The following is a 20,312-nucleotide window of genomic DNA, read 5'->3' as shown; positions in this document are numbered from 1 at the left end:
AGCCGCACACATCGCTCTCTGCAGTGGTGGAACACACAAAATCTTTCCAGAGGGCAGCCGTTCCTAGAGCCGGTTCCACAGATAGTGCTAACAGCAGACACTCACCGGCTGGGGAGCCCATCTCCTAAACCACACAATTTAGGGCAGGTGGACCACTCAACAAAAACTGTTCCACATCAATTACCTAGAATTACTGACAATTTTTCTAGTGTTCAAGTCGTTCCAAACACATCTCCTCAACAAAGCTGTCCTAGTTTGCGCAGACAATATGACAGCAATGTATTACATACCGAAACAAGGAGGAACACACTCTTTGCAGCTGTCTCATCTAGCGCAAAGTATATGGAGATGGACCATTCCACAAAACATATATCTTCTGTCAGAACATCTTCCAGGTGTGAACAAAAAGATGGCGAATCTGTTAAGTCGTCAGACTCAACAGATACACAAATTGGAATTTCATCTGTAAATTCTTCAACCCTTCTTCCAGACGTGGGGCCATTAGACATAGATCTGTTCGCCACACATGCAAATGCAAAATGCCCAACCTTCGCCGCCAGGTTCCCACACCCTTTGTCCAAGGGCAATGTGATCTGGATGAACTGGTCAGGCAGATGTGCGTACGCTTTCCCGCCACTCCCGCTCATTCCACTAATAGTACGCAAGCTCAAACAACACTCTCTGAAGATGATCCTAGTTGCTCCAACATGGGTACGGCAACCATGGTTCTCAACACTACTCGAACTCTCAGTAGTTCCACACCAAAAATTACGTCTCTCCCCAAAACTGCAAACGCAGAACCATGGAGAGCTAAAGCACCCAGATCCAGCACAACTGAATCTAGCGATCTGGCTCCTGAAATCCTAGAGTTTTGTCACCTCAACCTCCCACCGGACTGTATGAACATTATGAAAGAAGCCAGACGCTCCACTACTAGAGCTTGCTATGCAGCTAAATGGAGGAGATTCATCATTTAATGCAAAAATAACAAAATTGACCCATTGGATGCTTCAATTCAAAACATTATCTGCTATTTGCTGCACCTACAAAGATGCAATCTGGCATACTCATCCATAAGATTACATCTGGCTGCCCTTGCCGCCTACCTACAAAACAGACAACATTTGTCATTGTTTAGAGTGCCTGCTATCAAAGCCTTTATGGAAGGCCTTAAAAGAATAATTCCACCCAGACTGCCACCCTCTCCAGTGTGGAACCTAAACATTGTTCTTACTAGACTCATGGGTCCCCCATTTGAGCCTTTACAAAAATGCGAATTACAATTCCTTACATGGAAAGTAGCTTTCCTTGTCGCAGTCACCTCTCTCAGGAGAGTAAGTGAGATCCAGGCTTTAACCATACAAGAACCATTCTTACAAATACATCGTAATAAGGTGGTCCTTAGGTCAAATCCAAAATTCCTTCCCAAATTAATCTCTGCTTTCCACCTTAATCAATCAGTAGAGTTGCCAGTAGTTTTCCCAAATACTGATTCTGTAGTGGAAAGGGCTCTTCACACGCTCGACATCAAAAGAGCTTTACTTTACTACATAGACAGGACTAAAAACTTAAGGAAGACAAAGCAACTGTTTGTAGCTTTTCCCCCACCTCATAAAGGCAATCCAATTTCCAAAGGAGGAATTGCCAGGTGGCTAGTAAAATTTATGTGATCAGAAAGCAAAACTTACGTTAACAATTCCCCCTAGAGCGCATTCAACACGCAAACTAGGGGCTTCCGTGGCATTCTTAGGGAACATTCCCCTAGAAGACATTTGTAAGGCAGCTACATGGTCTACAACACACACCTTCATCAAACACTATTGTGTAGATGTGCAGGCAACGCAACAAGCTTCTGTAGGCCAAGCTGTTCTTAGGACACTTTTTCAAACCACTGCAACCGATACAGGCGACTCTAGGGGAGACACTGCTGTACAGTTCATGCACAGAGTGTGAATTCTGCTGCTCATATGCCTCGAACGGAAAGTGCTACTTACCAGTATGCATCTGTTCTTAGCATGTAAAGCTGCAGAGATTCACACGCCCACCCGCCTCCCCGGAACCTGTATCTGTTCCAGTGTTATCTTACTCAGGTACATTCTCATGGACATCTTTCTGTTTATTACAAACTCCATCATTACCCTTCATGGTGAAAAACAATCTGAGGATGGAGTAGATGCCCATGCGCACTATCGTCCAAGAGTGGAGTCACCTATCTCGTGACTACAAAAGACTTCTTCCAAGACAGCAACAAGGTTCAAGCATCCGAGCCCAACACCAGATGGCGATCTATGCACAGTGTGAATCTCTGCAGCTCTACATGCCAAGAACAGATGCATACTGGTAAGTAGCTTTTTCCTTATTCCAAATACACCTTTATCCGTTGCCAGCTAGGAATCAACTTGTACTGGATGACACACAAGTAACAGTTCTAAAACGTTCATAATAAACATTCCTAATTCCACTAATCTGCATGTGGTTCTACGCTCAGAACCACATGCAGGAGACACCACACATTCCTTATTTGTTTATAAATAATCAACATTGGCGTGTCACTGAACAAACCATGGCTGTGGTAGCATAATCTTGCAAAGAACATGACTAGAGAGTGGGTGGAGATGGCGCCAGACATCCTGTAACTAGCTATCTGCCATGCACTGAGTCGAGGGACCTGAAAATGGGAGTCGGGAAATTCAGGATGAAGGGTTCTTGAGGTTCGTTAGGTGCATATTTGTTTACTAGAGTAAAATAAAAGGTACCCAATTAAGTCTATCTGGCTTCGGTGATCGTGTCTAGCACCTCCCCTTTAAATCCATGGGAGAAAAGAATGGCTACCCCTCTCCCACACCCCCTCTTAGAGGGGCACAGGACCCTAGTTGGCGAGGGAACCACCAGGAGTGCATTCTGGGTGTGTCTTTGGAAAATAGGTGCGTCTCCTGTAAAAGGCCAGTATCGCTACAGGACTGTTCCAGGAATTAAAGCGTAGCAGGCCGTTTGATGGGATTGTTGAGGCTAGTTATCTTAAGGGCCTGGAATGTGAGACGAGGGGGACGGGCTTTGAAAGCTGAATGTCTCCCAAGGGAGAGTTCACTGCAGTGAGCCCTGCAAAGCAAAGGAGAGTCCTTGATCAATTAGACTAGGGCCCAAAGACAGGCCCATATGGAGAAGCAAAAGAAGAAAAGCTCCAACAAAAAAACTATCAAACAACAACGTACAAAATAGACAATGAAGCATCGAAGAAGTCCATCATGGTATGGTGCATAGTCGGGAACATGAGCCAGATAAGGGCAGGTCGAAGAAACCTTTGGCACACAATCAGATGGATCCCAAAGAAATGGATAGAGGGTTAACATACAGAACGAGGTGCAGGGCGCTCTCCGTCCCCGCTGTCAAGGTGCCCTCCTGCCAGGCATGTTAATATTGCAAAAGAAGAGGTACCAGCGGTTCAGGTCGCATCAGACTTGTCAGTGGCCTCCGTTAGCGCCTCCAGAACGGATTGTCGATCCTGAGCTATTGTAGCAGGGTCTGGTTTCTTTGTTGTGCTGGCGTTGCCAACCTGCCGCCAGATGGAGCGTTTAAGAGTCTGGAGGTCTAGAGAGGTTGGGCGAGGAGGATCCTCCAAGGAATCAGTAATACTGGGGTCAGCCCATGGGAGTGATCTTTCTGAGCCCTAGTGGAGGACATGGCTAGAGGCTGACCTCCGACGGATGTAGCAACCAGGCGATATCTCTTATGCGTACGCAGGGCCCCCAAGGCCAGAAGCAGAGCGGTGAACCGCAGGGGTACCCAGGCAACAAGAAAACACACAGGTGGTGGGTGGATGGGGGGCCGCCAAGGTGGGGGTCCTCCAGACTCCGAGCCTTTATGAGGGAGCTCCCTCCAGCTTGCCAGCTGAAGTTGCAGATTTGGAAGGGCGGTCAAAGTGTCATCGTGCCTCCGGGTAAGCAGTATAGCAAGGGCCCTCACCCCGGATCACAGCCCCTATAGGAAGCGCTGTCAATATCAAAGCGCCCACAAAGGATTCCCAGTCATAGTCCACCAAGGAGTGCGCAGTCAGCAAGTGTGGGGCAAGGCCAGCAGTCAATGCCAAGTGAGAGTCTAGGGAAACGGTCTCTGGGCCAGGAAGCAGAGATCAAAGCAGGTGTGTGGCAATGGGGATCTATCTAGAGCTGAGGGGGCGGAGTCACCCGTAAGCATCACAGGAGAACGTCTCCAAAGCCTTTTGCAGGTGCTCAAAGGAGCAGGGGCCCCTGGAACATCAGCTGACTCTAGCAAGTCATTCAAAAGTCACTGTATGTAAGGGGTCCTGCGCGTTGTGGGCTCAACAGTAGATGGGGGCACATTTGGTCCCAGTCGCCTCCACCATGACAGGCCACTATCGTAGGCCACACCAGCTCACCTTCTCCGCATTAGTTGTAAGCTGCAGTCAAGGCAGTGGCAGCGTCGTTGAGCAGTCTCCACTTTGCAGGAGACCCCGTGGGCCGCGGCAGTATCAGGCCTAGCCTCCCGAACGGCGAGTCCAGGATATTCAGGCTATGATACCAATGTTTCAGCCTCTATGCTGGTTTTTGGTGAGACTGACTCTGAGGCTGCTGGGCCTCATGGCCTCCTGCATTCATGCCCGCGGGCTCTGCAGTGGGGCTTGAAGTTCCAGCGGGCGCCTGGATTAGGTAAATGTTCGAGGCATGTGGGCAGCTGAATTCATATCTGTGCATAGATCGCCGCCTAGTGTTGGGTCCGGATGTTTGCACGTTGTTGTCCTGGAAGAGTCTTCGAAGTATCCTGAGATAGGTGACTCCTCCCCTGGACCACAGTGCGCATGGGCATCCTCTCCATCCTCAGATTGTTTTTTTCCGCCATTGGGTTCAGATGGGCTTATCTTGACTCAAGTTAGGAAAAACTTTTTTCAGGCCACAAGGCCTGTAGTTCGCGTCGGTACTGTTCCTCGATCGGTATCGACAGTTACTTGTTAGTTTATCAACTTCTGAAACAACTTTTTCGCATCGACCATCGACACCATCGACGATGGAATCGAGGACACCATTCAAGCGGTGTCCTGTTTGCAATGCGAAATATCCCCATGTCGACGTCCACCCGGTGTGCAACAAATGCCTTTCACCGGATCACGACGAATCCACATGTATGGCCTGTGCCCGATTCAGATCCAAGAAGACTCTTCGGAATCGACGAGCAGCGAGACTTGAAGCGCAGCAAGCGGCACCGGCCCCAACCAACATCTTCAGCGCCGAGGACGAAGAAGTGGAAGGCGTGGAGAACCTACCCTCCAGCCCCGCTTCCGAACACGATTCCGGATCGGAAGACGTCGAAGAACAACTCTTTCACAGAGATGAAGACGACACCGAGGTAGGAGACTACGATGAGGCCTTAGGGGCCGAAGAAAGTGGCTCCGGTGACGAGCAAGGCCTACCCGTACAGACGGAGGATATCCCGGTGCTTCAGTCTATGGCTCCGGTCGAGGGATCGCCTTCGGGCCTTACCCAAGACCTATCCCGCAGTTCTTCGGCCCCGCCCTCGGGCCCGGCCTCGGACACTCAGCGACAGCCATTAAGACCCACAACGGCTGGTTTCCCTTCCTCGAAACCGAAACCAAAAGTCGTGTCGGTTCCACAGAAACCGAAACTGAAAGTGAAACTGGTCGGATCGAAGCCCACTACCCCTGCGACGCCAGAAAAACCCGTCGGCACCGACCGCACCAAACGGGACTTCGGTGCCGAACTCGCAGCAGCAGACGTCGGCGCCGACACACGGAAAAATGCCATCGGTACCGACAAACCGCCTCGGCACCCGGCACCGAAACAATCGGCTCCGGCCACGAAGGTCAAAATGGCCGCTGCGTCGCACACCACTTCGAAAGCAGCACCTAAGGCACAATCATCGACGCCGTAGACGGCTACAGCCTCTCCTCGACTCGATGACCCCGTGGCCCCGAAGAAGCCCACGCCTGCCTCTACAGAACCGCTCGGCGCCAAACAACCGTCGGCGCTCCAGGTGCGACAAGTTGCAGAGTCCTTGCAACGCATCAAAGAAAAGGCAGCCCTTCAGGACACGTCGGGCCCCGAGCCGAAAAAAGCTCAAAAAGCTTCTCCAGCAACACCCCATATCACTTTTGGCCTGCCACCATCCACGGCGCCAAAAATGTTTGAAATAAGAACTCGTGTCACCCAAACTAGGATCACACCTGCCGAACGCTCTCCTACGGAGACGTCACCATCCCACATCATCGATGCCGATACCGGCAGAATTATGCTCCACAAGCGGAGAATATCTTCCGAACACGCTTTGGACTCCTACCGCATCCCGCTAAAGAATAAGCTGCCAGCAGATTCGGAACCAGTTCTTTACGAACGTCTCCATACCTCCTACCCAGATCCACAGTCCTTCTCTCCGACACACTCCGAAACCGACATTTTGGAGGACTATATGGGTGACGATGTCCCCTACCAAAGAGAGATGGACCCTGAGGGCCAACAGGACCCTGACCAGGCTTGGGATGACCCTGTGGACACAGGCGCGCCTATGGATACACAGGACACGCAGCTCTATGGCGCAAAAACGTCTCCCACAGAGGACACTGCCGCATTCAACGCCCTAATTGAACGTGCTGCGTAAAATCATGGTGTGCAACTCCACTCTGACACTATCGAGGACGATTTTCTAATGGATACTTTCGCATCCTCAGAAAGGAATATCAAAACTCTACCCATGTTGAAAGGTGTCCTCAAACCAGCAAAGGACATTTTCAAAGAACCCACCAGGGCAAGAGTGATAAACCCCAGGATTGACAAGAAATATAGGTCGGCGCCTGGGGACCCTACGTACATTAGAGGCCAGTTGCCTCTGGATTCCATCGTAGTCGCAAATGCCCGCAAACGGGCGCACTCGCAAACAACTGGGGATGCTCCTCCCCTGGACAAAGAGTCCAAGGTGCTAGAGACCTCCGGCAAACGGGTTGCAGCCCAGGCAGCTAACATATGGCGTATTGCCAATACACAGGCGCTCCTAGCTCGCTACGATCGCGCACACTATGACACATTAGACACCCTACTCCAACATCTCCCTGACCAATACAAAGAGGGAGCAGAGATCCTCATCAGGGAGGGACAACTCCTCACAAACGCATCCATTAAGTGTGCACTGGATGCCGCAGATACAGCTGCCAGAGCAATAAACACCAGCGTCATGCTACGATGACACGCCTGGTTACGAATCTCCGGATTCAAACCTGAGGTTCAAAATAACATCCTCAATCAGCCGGTCAACCCCGTCTACTTATTCGGGCCAGAGGTTGACGCCACCCTAGAGAAAATAAAAAAGGACACAGACACTGCAAAGTCCATGGGGGATCTCCAAACACAGACCTTTCGGAGTGGCTCCTTTCGTCGCCCCGGGAATAGAGGAGCAGGCAGAGGACAGAGTTCACAGCAAACCTACAACAAGGGCAACACACAAAGTACCTACGATAAAAACACCCGGGGTGGGTATCGTGGCTCCAGCACAAAGGGCAGAGGATGCGGATACGGCAATACCAGGTCCTCCCCCAAGAACAAACAGTGACGCCCTCTCCCTTCCTAACACCTGTCGGGGGAAGGCTACAAAGGTTCCTGTCCACGTGGAACACCATCACCACGGACAGGTGGGTCAAAGATATTATCAAACACGGTTACTGCCTAGAATTAACCTCCACTCCACCCACAATACCACCAAAACACCGTCCTATGTCCTCAGAGCACTTAGCGCTATTACAGCAGGAAGTGCTAAGTATGCTGGAAAAAGGCGCAATAGAGGTCGTACCCGTCCACGAGCAAGGCACGGGGGTGTACTCTCTGTACTTCTTAATACCAAAAAAGGACGGGTCACTCAGACCTATACTAGACCTGAGACCCCTCAACCGCTACATTCTCTCAGAGCATTTCCACATGCTCACCCTACAACAAGTTCTCCCGCTGCTCAAACAGGGAGACTTCCTGGCCACGCTAGATCTCAAAGACGCGTATTTCCACATACCCATTCACCCCTCACACAGAAAATATCTCAGGTTCACTATCCAAGGGCAGCACTACCAATTCAAGGTTCTCCCCTTCGGCGTGACAACAGCACCCAGAGTTTTCACAAAGTGCCTAGCTACTGTGGCTGCACATCTACGGAGGCAACACATTCACGTCTACCCTTACCTGGACGACTGGCTTGTTCAAGCAAAGTCAGCCCAGCAATGTGCCAGCCACATGTCCCGCACCATTCACCTTCTTCACAGTCTGGGGTTCTCACTAAATTATCCAAAATCACATCTCCAACCCGCACACGTACAACAGTACCTAGGTGCGACTATAGACACTCTGGCGGCCACAGCTCAGCCAAATTTGGTGAGAACCAACAGCATGCAAATGCTGATTTCCAAGTTCAAACCCCAACACTCCCTTCCTGCGTGAGTATTCATGCAGTTGATAGGCATGATGGCCTCCTGCATCTTCATAGTCCCACACGCGAGACTACATATGCGCCCGCTTCAGGAGTGCTTAGCACGTCAATGGAATCAGGCTCACGGGCAACTAAAAGACCTAGTGTTGGTGAGCGGTCGGGCATACAACTCTCTGTATTGGTGGAATCCACAAAACCTTTGCAAGGGCCGACCGTTCCAAGAGCCTGTTCCACATATGATACTGACGGCGGACGCCTCTCTCCAGGGATGGGGAGCTCATGTACTCAATTACACAGTGCAGGGACTATGGACAACACAACAAAAGAAGATGCACATCAACCTTCTGGAACTGATGGCAATCTTCCTAGCAATGAAAGCATTCAAAGTACACTTGTGCAACAAAGTCGTGTTGATCCGGACGGACAACATGACCGCCATGTACTACATACAAAAGCAGGGAGGAACACACTCTCCACAGTTGTCTCATCTGGCTCAGAGCATGTGGAAGTGGGCCATTCAGAGGAACATGTTCCTCATGGCGGAACACCTCCCCGGCAAGGACAACCAGATGGCGGATCTGCTCAGCAGACACAGCCACCAGATGCACGAGTGGGAGTTAGACCCATCAGTACTCCACCCGTACTTCCAGCAGTGGGGTCATCCAGACATAGACCTATTCGCCACAAGCGAAAACGCAAAATGCCAAAGCTTTGCCGCCAGGTTCCCACATCCGCAGTCGCAGGGCAATGCGATATGGATGAACTGGTCCGGCAGATTTGCGTACGCTTTTCCCCCAGCACCATTGATACCGCTGGTGGCGCGCAAACTCAGACAACACTCACTGACACTCGTCCTGGTTGCTCCAACATGGGCACGCCAACCATGGTACACCACCTTTCTCGAACTTTCTGTGGTGCCGCATCAAAGGCTGCGGATCAAACCCGCGCATTTGACGCAGAACCATGGAGAGATTCAGCACCCAGATCCGCAACAGCTGAACCTGGCAATCTGGCTCCTGAAGTCCTAGAGTTTGGCTACCTCAATCTGCCACCTGACTGTATGGACATCATTAAGGAAGCTAGAAGACCCACTACCAGAGCTTGCTATGCAGCCAAATGGAAAAGGTTCGTAATTTATTGCAATAACAATGACATTAACCCGCTAGACGCATCCATCCAAAACATAATTTGTTACCTCTTACACTTATACCGATGCAATCTGGCATACACCTCAATACGTGTCCATTTGACCGCAATATCAGCCTATCTCCAGAACAGGCAGCACCTCTCTCTATTCAGAGTGCCTGCCATCAAAGCATTCTTGGAAGGACTCAAACGAGTAATTCCTCCAAGCCACCCACCAGCTCCAATGTGGAACCTCAACTTGGTCCTCACACGCCTGATGGGTCCACCCTTCGAACCTCTACACTCATGTGAGATTCAATTCCTCACCTGGAAAGTAGCTTTCCTAGTAGCGATCACTTCTTTGAGGAGAGTTAGTGAACTCCAGGCACTAACCATTCAAGAGCCATTCATACAGGTTCACGCAAACAGGGTCGTACTACGTACCAACCCCAAATTCATGCCCAAAGTGATATCGCAGTTCCACATGACTCAAACTATTGAACTGCCTGTTTTCTTTCAAAACCCACAAACTGTCGCAGAAAGAGCACTCCATACACTGGATGTAAAGAGAGCCCTCATGTACTATATAGACAGGACTAAAGTCTTCAGGAAAACAAAACAACTCTTCGTTGCCTTTGCCCCACACCACAAAGGTAACGCCATCTCCAAAGCAGGTATAGCCAGATGGATCGTTAAATGTATTCAAATTTGCTATCAAAAAGCTAAGCGCACATTAACGATTCCCCCACGAGCCCACTCAACATGTAAGTTAGGGGCCTCCATGGCTTTCCTGGGAAACATTCCTTTGCATGATATATGTAGAGCAGCCACCTGGTCCACTACACATACATTTACCAAACACTATTGTGTAGATGTGCAATCAAAACAGCAGGCAGCTGTAGGACAGGCTGTTCTCAAAACTCTTTTTCAGACCGCTGCAGCTGGCACTGGTGGCCGCCGCTAATAGAGGGTACTGCTATATATTCTATGCACAGATATGAATTCAGCAGCCCACATGCCTCGAACTGAATATGCTACTTACCAGTATGCATCTGTTCTTGGCATGTAGGGCTGCTGACATTCATATCGCCCTCCCTCCTCCCCGGCGCCTGTAGCAGCTGCAGCTCTCAGAATTACTGTAAGCATGGTCATCACTTTCTGTATCTACTCCATCACTGCCACAATGGCGAAAAACAATCTGAGGATGGAGAGGATGCCCATGCGCACTGTGGTCCAGGGGAGGAGTCACCTATCTCAGGATACTTAGACTCTTCCAGGACAACAACGTGCAAACATCCAGACCCAACACTAGGCGGCGATCTATGCACAGATATGAATGTCAGCAGCCCTACATGCCAAGAACAGATGCATACTGGTAAGTAGCATATTCATTCTCTGACATGGTCCAGATCTCAAAGGGAACTGCACAAGATCTGCAGTGGTGACAGGCTCTCTGATCATCAGGGCGTGGACAAACTCAGCCGAAGATGCCAGTGGATCACAAATGGCGTCTCCATCCGTAGTTGGTGGTAGGTCTCTTTCAGCAGTGGAGAGAGCGTTGGTTTGATCTGTTAGCCACCGCAGAGAATGCGCAATGTCAGCAGTTCTGTGAGCTGATGTTTCCAAGGCAGCTCTTGCTCAGAGACGCTTTTTGTATTGATTGGAGCTCAGGCATCCTGTATCCCTATCCGCTCCTACCACTCCCAAGGAACACTCCTCAGTCTTGCGTGGAGATTGATTGGCGACAGTTGACAGCCTTCGACCTTCCATCCGAAGTCTGTTATGTTATTTTGGCATCCACCAAACCAGTATATGCCTGCCTTTGTGGCACGTTTGTGGCATGGCGTGCATAAAAGCAGGTTGACCTCCCTTTCTGCTCCCCTTTCTCAGGTTCTTCTCTTTATTCTTTCGTTTGTCCAGCAGGGCTCGGCTCTGGGCACCTTATAGGGTTATCTTTCTGCTATTTCAGCCTTTCTTTGGTTGCCTGACCAGCTATCCCTCTTCAAATCCCCTATTGTACATAAGTTCTTAAAAGGTTTACAGCATAAGTTTCCACCTTCTCCCTTTTACCATGCCTCAGTGGGACCTTAATCTCATCCTGACGTTACTTATGTGCTCTCCCTTTGAGCCCTTCCAAATCTGTTCTCCCAGGCTCCTTACCATCAAGACTGCCTTCCTGGTGGCAATAACATCTGTCCGGAGTGTCAGTGAGCTTCAGGCTTTGTCATCCAAGTCTATACCTTAACATCTACCCAGACAAGTTGGTTTTATGAATTAGAGCTATCCTTCAGCAGAAAGTTGACACTCCCTTTCATGTAGGCCAGTCCATCACACTGCCTTTTTTTGTGCTCCGCCACATCCCTCTAAGAAAGATGAGCGACTTCACCATCTGGGCCCAAAATGAGCTTTGTCATTCTACCTTGAGTGCACCAAAGAGTGCTTGGTAGACGGCCAACTCTTCGTGGGGTATGTCGGTGCGAAGAAGGAAAAGGTTGTGCAGAAGTGAATCATCTCCTGATGGATAGTGCTCTGCATTAAAATCTGCTAATCTTTTGCCAAGAAGCAACCACCTGAGGGTTTGTGTGCTCATTCCACCAGAGGCAAGGCTGCGACCACTGTGTTAGAACACGTAGTCCTGTTCCTGGACATCTGCAGCAACGTGGGCTTCCTTGTACATGCTCACAAAACAGTACTTCCTGCACTATTCAGTCTGTTGGGATGGGCACTTTGCCCTTTCGGAACTGCAGGACTTTTTGGTATGAAATAGTTTTGCAGACCTGCCTCCGGGGAGGTTTTGATTGGGTATCTATTCTAAGGTAAGGAACTGCGTCTAAAGATGTACAAGTTACTTACCTTTGATTATGCCTTATCTGGTAGAGACTCTATCTAGCTGCAGATTCCTTACCGACTCACCCAAACTCCCCGCTCTGCGAACAAATTTGTAGGGACAAGGCTTTCCCCTTTTAGGGTCTTAGTTTTCCACACCAGTGCTCGGTGTTCTCTGTGGCTCCGTGCTCCCCATCTCATTAAAAGTCAGAAAAGGTAACTGATGTCTGCGCTGGGGTGACACCTATATAGGCACCATGTACGTCACTTTCGATGCAGACGCTGACACTATTCGGAGCTGATCGACGCCACCTACCGGCATGCAGGGGTACTGCTCACGAAATGTTTCCGGATCCAGTCTGATGCCTGGGGATAATTCTAAGGTAAGGAATCTGCAGCTAAATAGAGGCTATACCAGATAAGGCGTTACAGAAGGTAAGTAACTTGTCTGTTCGAGACAATACTGGGGGAAAAAGGAGATTTTTACTTGATGGTTATGTCGCCAAAGACGATATGAAGAATTCCACAGTTATACAACAATCTAGTCATGAGTGCAGTAAGAGAATGATCAAATATGTGATCCATAGCTTACGTGGGTGACACACTGTGGGTGCCAAAGATATAGCATTCAGCTTTGTCTTCAGTGTGAGCCCAGCTATGGAGAGTAGTTGTTTGCGCGTACTTGTTGCTACTAGCTACCCTGGGAACTTTGGCTTGTGATCCTTCTGGTGACGTTGGTATTCTCTGTCCTGTAACCTGCCAGTTTAAAATGTTTCCTTATATTCCACTACAGAAACCTGACAACACTGAAAATCAGAAAGAAAAGGGAGAAAAGAACCAAAATCAAGCTGGATCTTACGAAAGGTAGTCATTGCAGCCTTGATAGCGCATGTCTTTGTTAATTATTAGTGTGTTATGCTTTTATTTCATGTAGGAATATTTGCTTACTCAATTACACACTTCATGTTTCTCCTCATGATAGTGCTATCACCTTCAAGAATTGGCCTTTTCTGCAGTTAGTAGTCTGAGTGGCTGTACTGAGAGCAGTACTATGCTCAGTTGCACACAAAGGCAGCAGTGGTGGTGTAGTCAAGCCCACTTTGTGTGATTTTGTTAAGTGTTGAAATGGCTGTCTTCTCCTTTAAACCATGGGCATCTTGCTTCTTCAGCACCAAGATACCCGTTGTGATGAACGTACGCTTTACAAATACACGTTATGTTATTCTAAAACAAAAATAGGTCTACATACTCTCACTTTTTGTACATAGCTTTGTTCGAAAGATGCATATGATTATTGTCTTGCATTTACAATAGGTTGCTATTGTCTTGAATTTACAATAGGTTGCTGCATATTGAAGATCCTGTCACCGTGTACTTCCATGCAATCATATCTAACGATTTTAAAGTTGATCTCGAAAAACATAAAGTGGTGATCAAAGCAGGTGGGATCCACGGTTATCAAAACTGGGAAGATGACGTCTGTGAGATGCATTGCTCAAAGTGAGTGTTTTTCTTTTAATGTTATTGCAAATATTTTAGGAAACCACGTCAACGCTAATTTGCAAAGTCTTGCATGCTGCTAAATAATCTTTGATTATAGAACTCAATTGGACTTTCGAGTTTGACTTTCAGGGAACACTCCCACCTTGAAATATGCTGGTACCTAATTTCTTGATGGCCATAACCTCCGAAGTTTTATGTGTTTTTTGTCAAAAATGGTTAAAAAGGTTGTATGTCACCATTTCAGTCCACAAAATATTTTTTTAGAGGTAGTGACGCCTTGTTTAGCATTGGCCAGCAGCCCGATTTGTAAAGCTTTGTTTCCATGAGTAGTTGCGACATATTCCTGGAAATCAGACCTACTCACAGAAAAATCCTTGTGATTCATTAGCTTGCCAGACAACCCAAGTCCCTTCTTAAGATATGTGATCCAGCGCAAGACTGGGAAATGAGGAACAACATATACCAATATCCTCCCTGCGTCGCAGACCCGTCGTCACGCACACTCATTCATACACGCAGTCATTGGTGGGGCCCATAACACCAACTTACACACGTCACCATTCACGAGTCTACACACACAGGAGGGATGAGTAATTCAAGCGCTGGACATGTGGGGGAACACCTTATAACCTATAGGGAGAGTAGAGTTATTTTTACAAAATATACATTAACATTCGTCGCCTATAGATCCCTAATCCCAAACATCAAGACACTCCACCCACTTGGTCGGCGGACCAATTAGTTGGGTTGGTTGATGGTGATTTAGAACCAGCTAAAACACATTTTAAGAATTAGAATCCTTATTTCTCTTAATGAAAAACCACAAACTCATATTTTCTTGTTAATCAATATTTGTTTATCTAACTTTTCATAATAATTTATATTTGCATTTTTCTCGTCAAAGTTCAGAACTTCTAGATCAATTTAAGTAAATCGCAGAACATCATATTTACCTAATCTGGCTATCTGGGGTCCTCTAATTCATTGGCTCTGCATAACCGAGTTTGTTGTAAATTGTCCGAATAAAGCAGGCCAAGGCTCAAAGTCCAAAGTCATCTGCTCAGCACGTTACAGTCCCAAATTTTATCAAAGGACCAGAAATCGTGCAAGCATCTATCATAGCCCATGAGTTTTGGAAAAGTTTGCAGTCATCAAGCGGTCAGGCAGCATCTGGACCATCAAGAAAAAGCCGTCGCCCCCCTCCCTAACCTACTATCCTTTTTATAATGAAAATCAGGTTAACATGATACATTTTTTAGGCCAAGAACAGTGGTGATTGGCTGGTTGGGATCGTCCAATTCTTATTCTCAGATTCTCAGTACAGTCCGAGGGGTGAGGTCACTAGTCCGCTCTAGTATCGACTTGTTCCGGTCAACTGTAAGCTTGATTGTTCCCTTATCTTGGCAGACCACCAAATTCTTATCCTTGACCGGGAACATGATGAGTAAAGGTCGCTAAGAAGTTCACGATACCGTCCGAACATGCTCAGTTGACTCCACGCTTCACGAGACGGTGGCCACTTCTGTATGCGGTGTCAGTCACCATCTTGGATTAGGCCCAGATGTCAACTTAAGCGAAACAAACACAAAAGAATAATTAATACATAGAAATTATGATTCTAATGTTAACCCCCTTACTAATCCCTTTATGTATTAGTATTTATCTAGAAGAAGAAGAAGTCTTTATTGCTCAGTTAATTAAAACCATTGCAATTGTTAGCATTTAAAAACCATAAGTTAAATACAATTGGTGTTTAAAAAAGGAAATGACAAATATATGTATAAAACGAGATTAGCTTCGAGTAATAAAAAGAGAGTAATTATAATGAATACAGAAATTTCTGCTTATTTCGGACTAAGCATAGAATTTAAAAGAAGGACTGTCTTTTGTTTTGCGCCTGGGTGTTAGGCCGAGCTGTGGTATTTATTGCTGGGTCTGTTGAATCATAGCAGTCCCCTGTAGTGATATTATGTCCTATTTTACCATTCGGGTGTCAAACCATTACCCATATTGAATGAGATGATTCCTTATCAGTTTTGGATTTCACTTCGTTAGTTGGCGTCGGCCTGTTTTGGCCCTCTGTCATTCTTGTTTCTTTTCTGCTTTCTCCAAGAATTTGACGACGTGGCTTGCTAATTGAATGTTCGTTCCGTCCAAGCAAGCCTTTACTGCCTGCCGGCGTGTTCTTATGCCCAACCTGTTGAAGTGCTTTTTTAGAAGGGATCTGCGCTCTGCGTCCAGACCTTTGCAGGTGCATAGTAGATTCAGGATATCTTTCTTTGAGTTCCCACAAACTCTGCAGTTGATTGTTTCTTTGGGCCTTGTCCATGGGGGGAGATGGTTTTGTACTGGAAGTTGGCCCAGCCCTAGACGTAGGAATTTCTCCTTTGTGCACCTAGTGAACCCGGCTCCTAAGTAGCTTTGGCAGAGGCTGGTTGTATAGCTTTGGATAACTGTCCAGCCATGGGCCCGGGTTGCTAGGCTTGCTTTGTCCTCGATTAACGACATGGATCTAACTGATTTGTTAACTGATTGTTTAAAGGTGTTATGAGATTCACTGCACATCCAGGCTTTTGGTAGACTCAGGGAATTTAAGGAGTGGTTGAGATATAGCGCAGCCGCGCTCTTACTCTTACTTTCCATCTCTTTCCATAGGTGGTGATTTAGGCTTGTGGTTTCCCCTCTCTGTATCTTGTGCCATCTTTTGGCATAGGCACCCATTCGCTCTAGAATTTGATTTCTCAGGCCAAATTCCAGCCTAATTTGTGCCTGGGAGGTATAGTTGGGCAAATTGAAGATTATTCTCATGGCCTTCGCTATTGTGCTGTTCAGTTGCTGGGCTTCCCTTCCTCGAAGGCATTCGCTTCCGTAGATCAGGGCCGATGTTAATTTTGCCTGTAGCACTTGAAGCAGGGGTGTGAAGCTTCGGCCGACTGCTTTTGTTTTAAGGTTCCTTAGTGCAATCCCTATGCTGGTGCCCCTCCGTTTTATTGCTTCCTTTTGCTGGTTGAATGAGCCCTTTCTATCAAGAATTACCCCCAGGTACCTGTACTCCTCTACTGTTTCCAGCGTAGTCCCTCCCATGTGCCAATGAAATCCAGCTGATGATCTTTTTGCATTGATCCTCATTGTTTTGGTTTTTGAGAGGTTGATGGTAAGGTTGTTGTCTGAGTACTTAAACGTGGAGCTGATCAGGTGTTGTAGCCCTATTGGTGTTCTGCTTATTAGGACAATGTCATCAGCGTACATTAGGTTGGAAATAGGGAGGCTGCCTAGGCCAGGGGCATTAAAGTTAGTTTCGTCCAGCAGCTGTGCCAGGTCGGACATAAAGATGTTGAAAAGTGTTGGAGCTAGGACGCAGCCTTGTTTTAAGCCTTTCGTGGTCGTTTTTTTTCTTGAAAGGAAGTCTCCTGGCCCTAGCTTGACTTGGACCCATGTGTCTGTGTGAAGTAGAATCAGCTGTGTGAGAAGGCCTGATGGGATATTCCTTTTTTCCAGTTTTGACCATAGTAAATTTCTGTTGACGGTGTCAAACGCTGAAGTGAAGTCTATGAAGCATATGTACAGGGGGAGATTAGCTGCCTTTGTGGCGTCAATGAGGAGCGAGAGAGCTAGCATGTTTGATGTTGTGCCCATTTGTTTGCGGAATCCTGTCTGGGTAATGGGAATTACTGCATTTTCTTCTGTCCAGTCCAGAAGCTCCTCTAATAGGAGACCAGCGTAATATTTGGCTTCGTTGTCGATTAGGGCTATTAGTCTGTAGTTTTTTGGGTCCTTTACGTTGCCCTTCTTATGTATTGGTGCTATGATAGAGCCTTTCCATGACGCTGGGATTGTTGCAGTGTCTTATCGGTTTGAAGAGTGGCGCTAGGGCTGCTGCCCAGTAATCCGGGTTTTGTTTATACAGTATTGGGGGAATCCCATTAGGGCCTGGCGCCCCCTCCGCTTTCCCCATCTCGATCCTAGTTATTATTTGTTTTTCTGTGGGGTCAAATGCGTTACTGCCCAATTGTGACGTCCGTGTTGGACTTTTATTGGCCTTGTCCGGTCGACTAGTAGTTGTGGGCTGTGGCACTGTGTTGAAGTGTGCCTGAAGATGGTTGGCCCAGGCTTCCTCGGATACATAAGAGTCGATGGTCGGAGTCCTAGAGTTCTGGAGTGAGTTGACTGTTTTCCAGAATCTACCGCTTGTGTTGGTTCCTTTAGCGTCGTGTAGAAGTCTTGCCCACAGTTCATCCTCTGCTTCCCTTTTGTCCTGCCAGATTGTTCACTTTTATTCCTGTTTTAAATTTTGCATCTCCAATTGAATTGTAGGGTCCGGTCCGTCACGGTGTAGTTTACGCAGCAGTTTGTTGATATTACTTTTCAGGTGCTTTATCTTGATGTTTTGGTTTGAAGCCTTGTCGCAGTTGCCAGTTGGATCAATTCTCTTTCCTTGACTTTTATAGCTTTGACGACGAGTCTTAGGTTTCCTTGTGTGAGCCTGTCCCAGGCTCCTCGTGAAGTGTTCCCAGGCTTTTAGGTACTCAGAGTTGTTTGTGATACACTTTTCCCACCGGCTTTTTGCATCTGTTGTAAGGCCTTCCAGGTTTGACGTGTTGCATTTGATTCTTTTCTGTGCCACCAGCAATGAACAACCCAAGTTTATCGTCGGTCTGGCTTGCACCACCCCCTGGAGGTTAAGGCCAAATTTTTGGGGCTGGTGGTCGCTAGCTGACATTGTGCCAATTCGGAAGTCCGTGATTTTCGCGAAAAGGTGCAGGGATACAAATGTGAAATCTATATAGGAGCTGACTGTTGAGTTGTGGAAAGTAGCTGACGGGGGGGTTGTCATTTACAAAGCGTCCTTTTAATGCTGCCAGGTTAAGGTGTTCTAGATCCTTAGTGCTTGAGATTGCCAACCGGTTTTGGTTGCCCCATTTGCTTGTTGTGGGATATCCCATGCAAGGAACAAATAAATAGTATGTTCGAGGCATATGAGCTGCAGATTGTACACTTAGCATAGATCGCCATCTGGTGTTGGGCCCGGATGTTTGCAGTTTGTTTTTCTTCTTGGACAGTCTTTGGAAGTCACGAGTTTGGTGACTCCTCCTTCGGTCCGTACTGCGCATGGGCTTCGGCTCCATCCTCAGATTGTTTTTTTCCGCCATCGGGCTCGGATGTGATACTTCGTGCTCCGGCTTCGAACTTCTACGGTTCCAGCCTCGACGGAAAATCCTCGTATCTTCGAGTTTCTTCATCATCATCTTCATCTCTCGAAGCGGCACTTTTCTCCATCCCGTACATCGGCACCGGCCTTCGGGCCCTCCTCGACTCCGGTCCCGGCCGATGGAAAGGACTCCGTTCAAAAAGTGCCCAAAATGTGGGTCTAAATTTCCCCACACCGACCTCCATCAGGTGTGTAATCTTTGCCTCTCTCCAGAACACGAGGCCAGAGACTGCCCCGCCTGTAAGTCTTTTCGATCGAAGAAAACCATCCGGGATCGAAAAGCTCGACGCACCATGGCGCACTCATCGTCTGCAGCTCCACCGGACATCTTCGGAGACGGCGCCGAAGCTTCGGGGCAAACACACACCGAGCAGGAAGAAGACGTCGTCAGCGCTTCCGAAGCCGACGACTCCGACGTGGAGGACATCACACCGGCGCAGCGGGCCGTGAGTACTGTGCCCCCTCCCACCCCCGCGCCCAAAACCAAAGAGACTCAGGTTACTCCCTCGCCTGCCGGCCTGGGCAAAACCAAGACCAAAGCTTCGATCACCCCACCTTCGGGCTCGGTGTCGAAGCATCCAAAGTCTCACGGCAGCTCGGGATCGAGCCAGCCGACGCCCGGTGCCGAAAAACAGCACCCGGCACCGAAGAAAGCAATATCCAGCTCGACTCCGAAGCCACCGGTGCCGAAGCCTGGACTCTCGGTGCCGACCAAACACAAACCTAAATCTGTCGGCACCGACGCTCCGACGCCGAAAACTCCTTCGACGCCGAAAAAACAGGAGGCCCCAAAAAAGCATGGCGCACACAAACCATCGAAGTCCTCGGCTCCGAAATCACCGGTGCCGACGGACGATTCGACGCCACTGGCTCTGTTTACACCAGACCCTCTACAAAAGACTCTGTCCAAAGATCCAAAGACTGGACTATTGACTTTAATTATTAAGAAAAGACGCCTTGATACTCCGGCTCCTCCTCCACCACCCAAAAGGAAGGACTCTGCTACTTCTCCCCTCAGAGTGCCCTCCCCACTACCGCCTCCCCTACCTCCTCCACCACCTCCACCCCCTCCCCCTCCCAGGTCTCCGCCACCTCCACCTCGCTACGATCCGGCCCCATCACCAGATCCGGATGATGGGGACCCGGACAATTACCCGGCGGACGTCCCAATGGATCCCACTCCACCAGGGACCCCAGACCCATGGGAGGATTACAA

At 48.3% G+C, this 20,312-nt stretch overlaps 1 protein-coding gene across 2 annotated transcripts in view; it reads left to right on the top strand.

Annotated features, from left to right (window-relative positions):
* The window catches only part of RNF213 (ring finger protein 213), a 2,329,248-nt gene that overhangs the window by 227,265 nt on the left and 2,081,671 nt on the right, over positions 1-20,312 (top strand). For both annotated transcript variants that reach the window (XM_085617427.1, XM_085617426.1), the window contains exons 4-5: positions 13,178-13,248; positions 13,726-13,884. In XM_085617427.1, the coding sequence (XP_085473553.1) occupies positions 13,178-13,248; positions 13,726-13,884 (230 nt within the window). The remainder of the gene's footprint in view (positions 1-13,177; positions 13,249-13,725; positions 13,885-20,312) is intronic.

This window comes from Triturus cristatus, chromosome 7, assembly GCF_964204655.1.
Source record: "Triturus cristatus chromosome 7, aTriCri1.1, whole genome shotgun sequence".
In the NCBI taxonomy this organism is placed as follows: domain Eukaryota; kingdom Metazoa; phylum Chordata; class Amphibia; order Caudata; family Salamandridae; genus Triturus; species Triturus cristatus.
The sequence above is the reverse complement of the archived record's forward strand: the minus strand, read 5'-3'. Positions and strand labels throughout refer to the sequence as shown.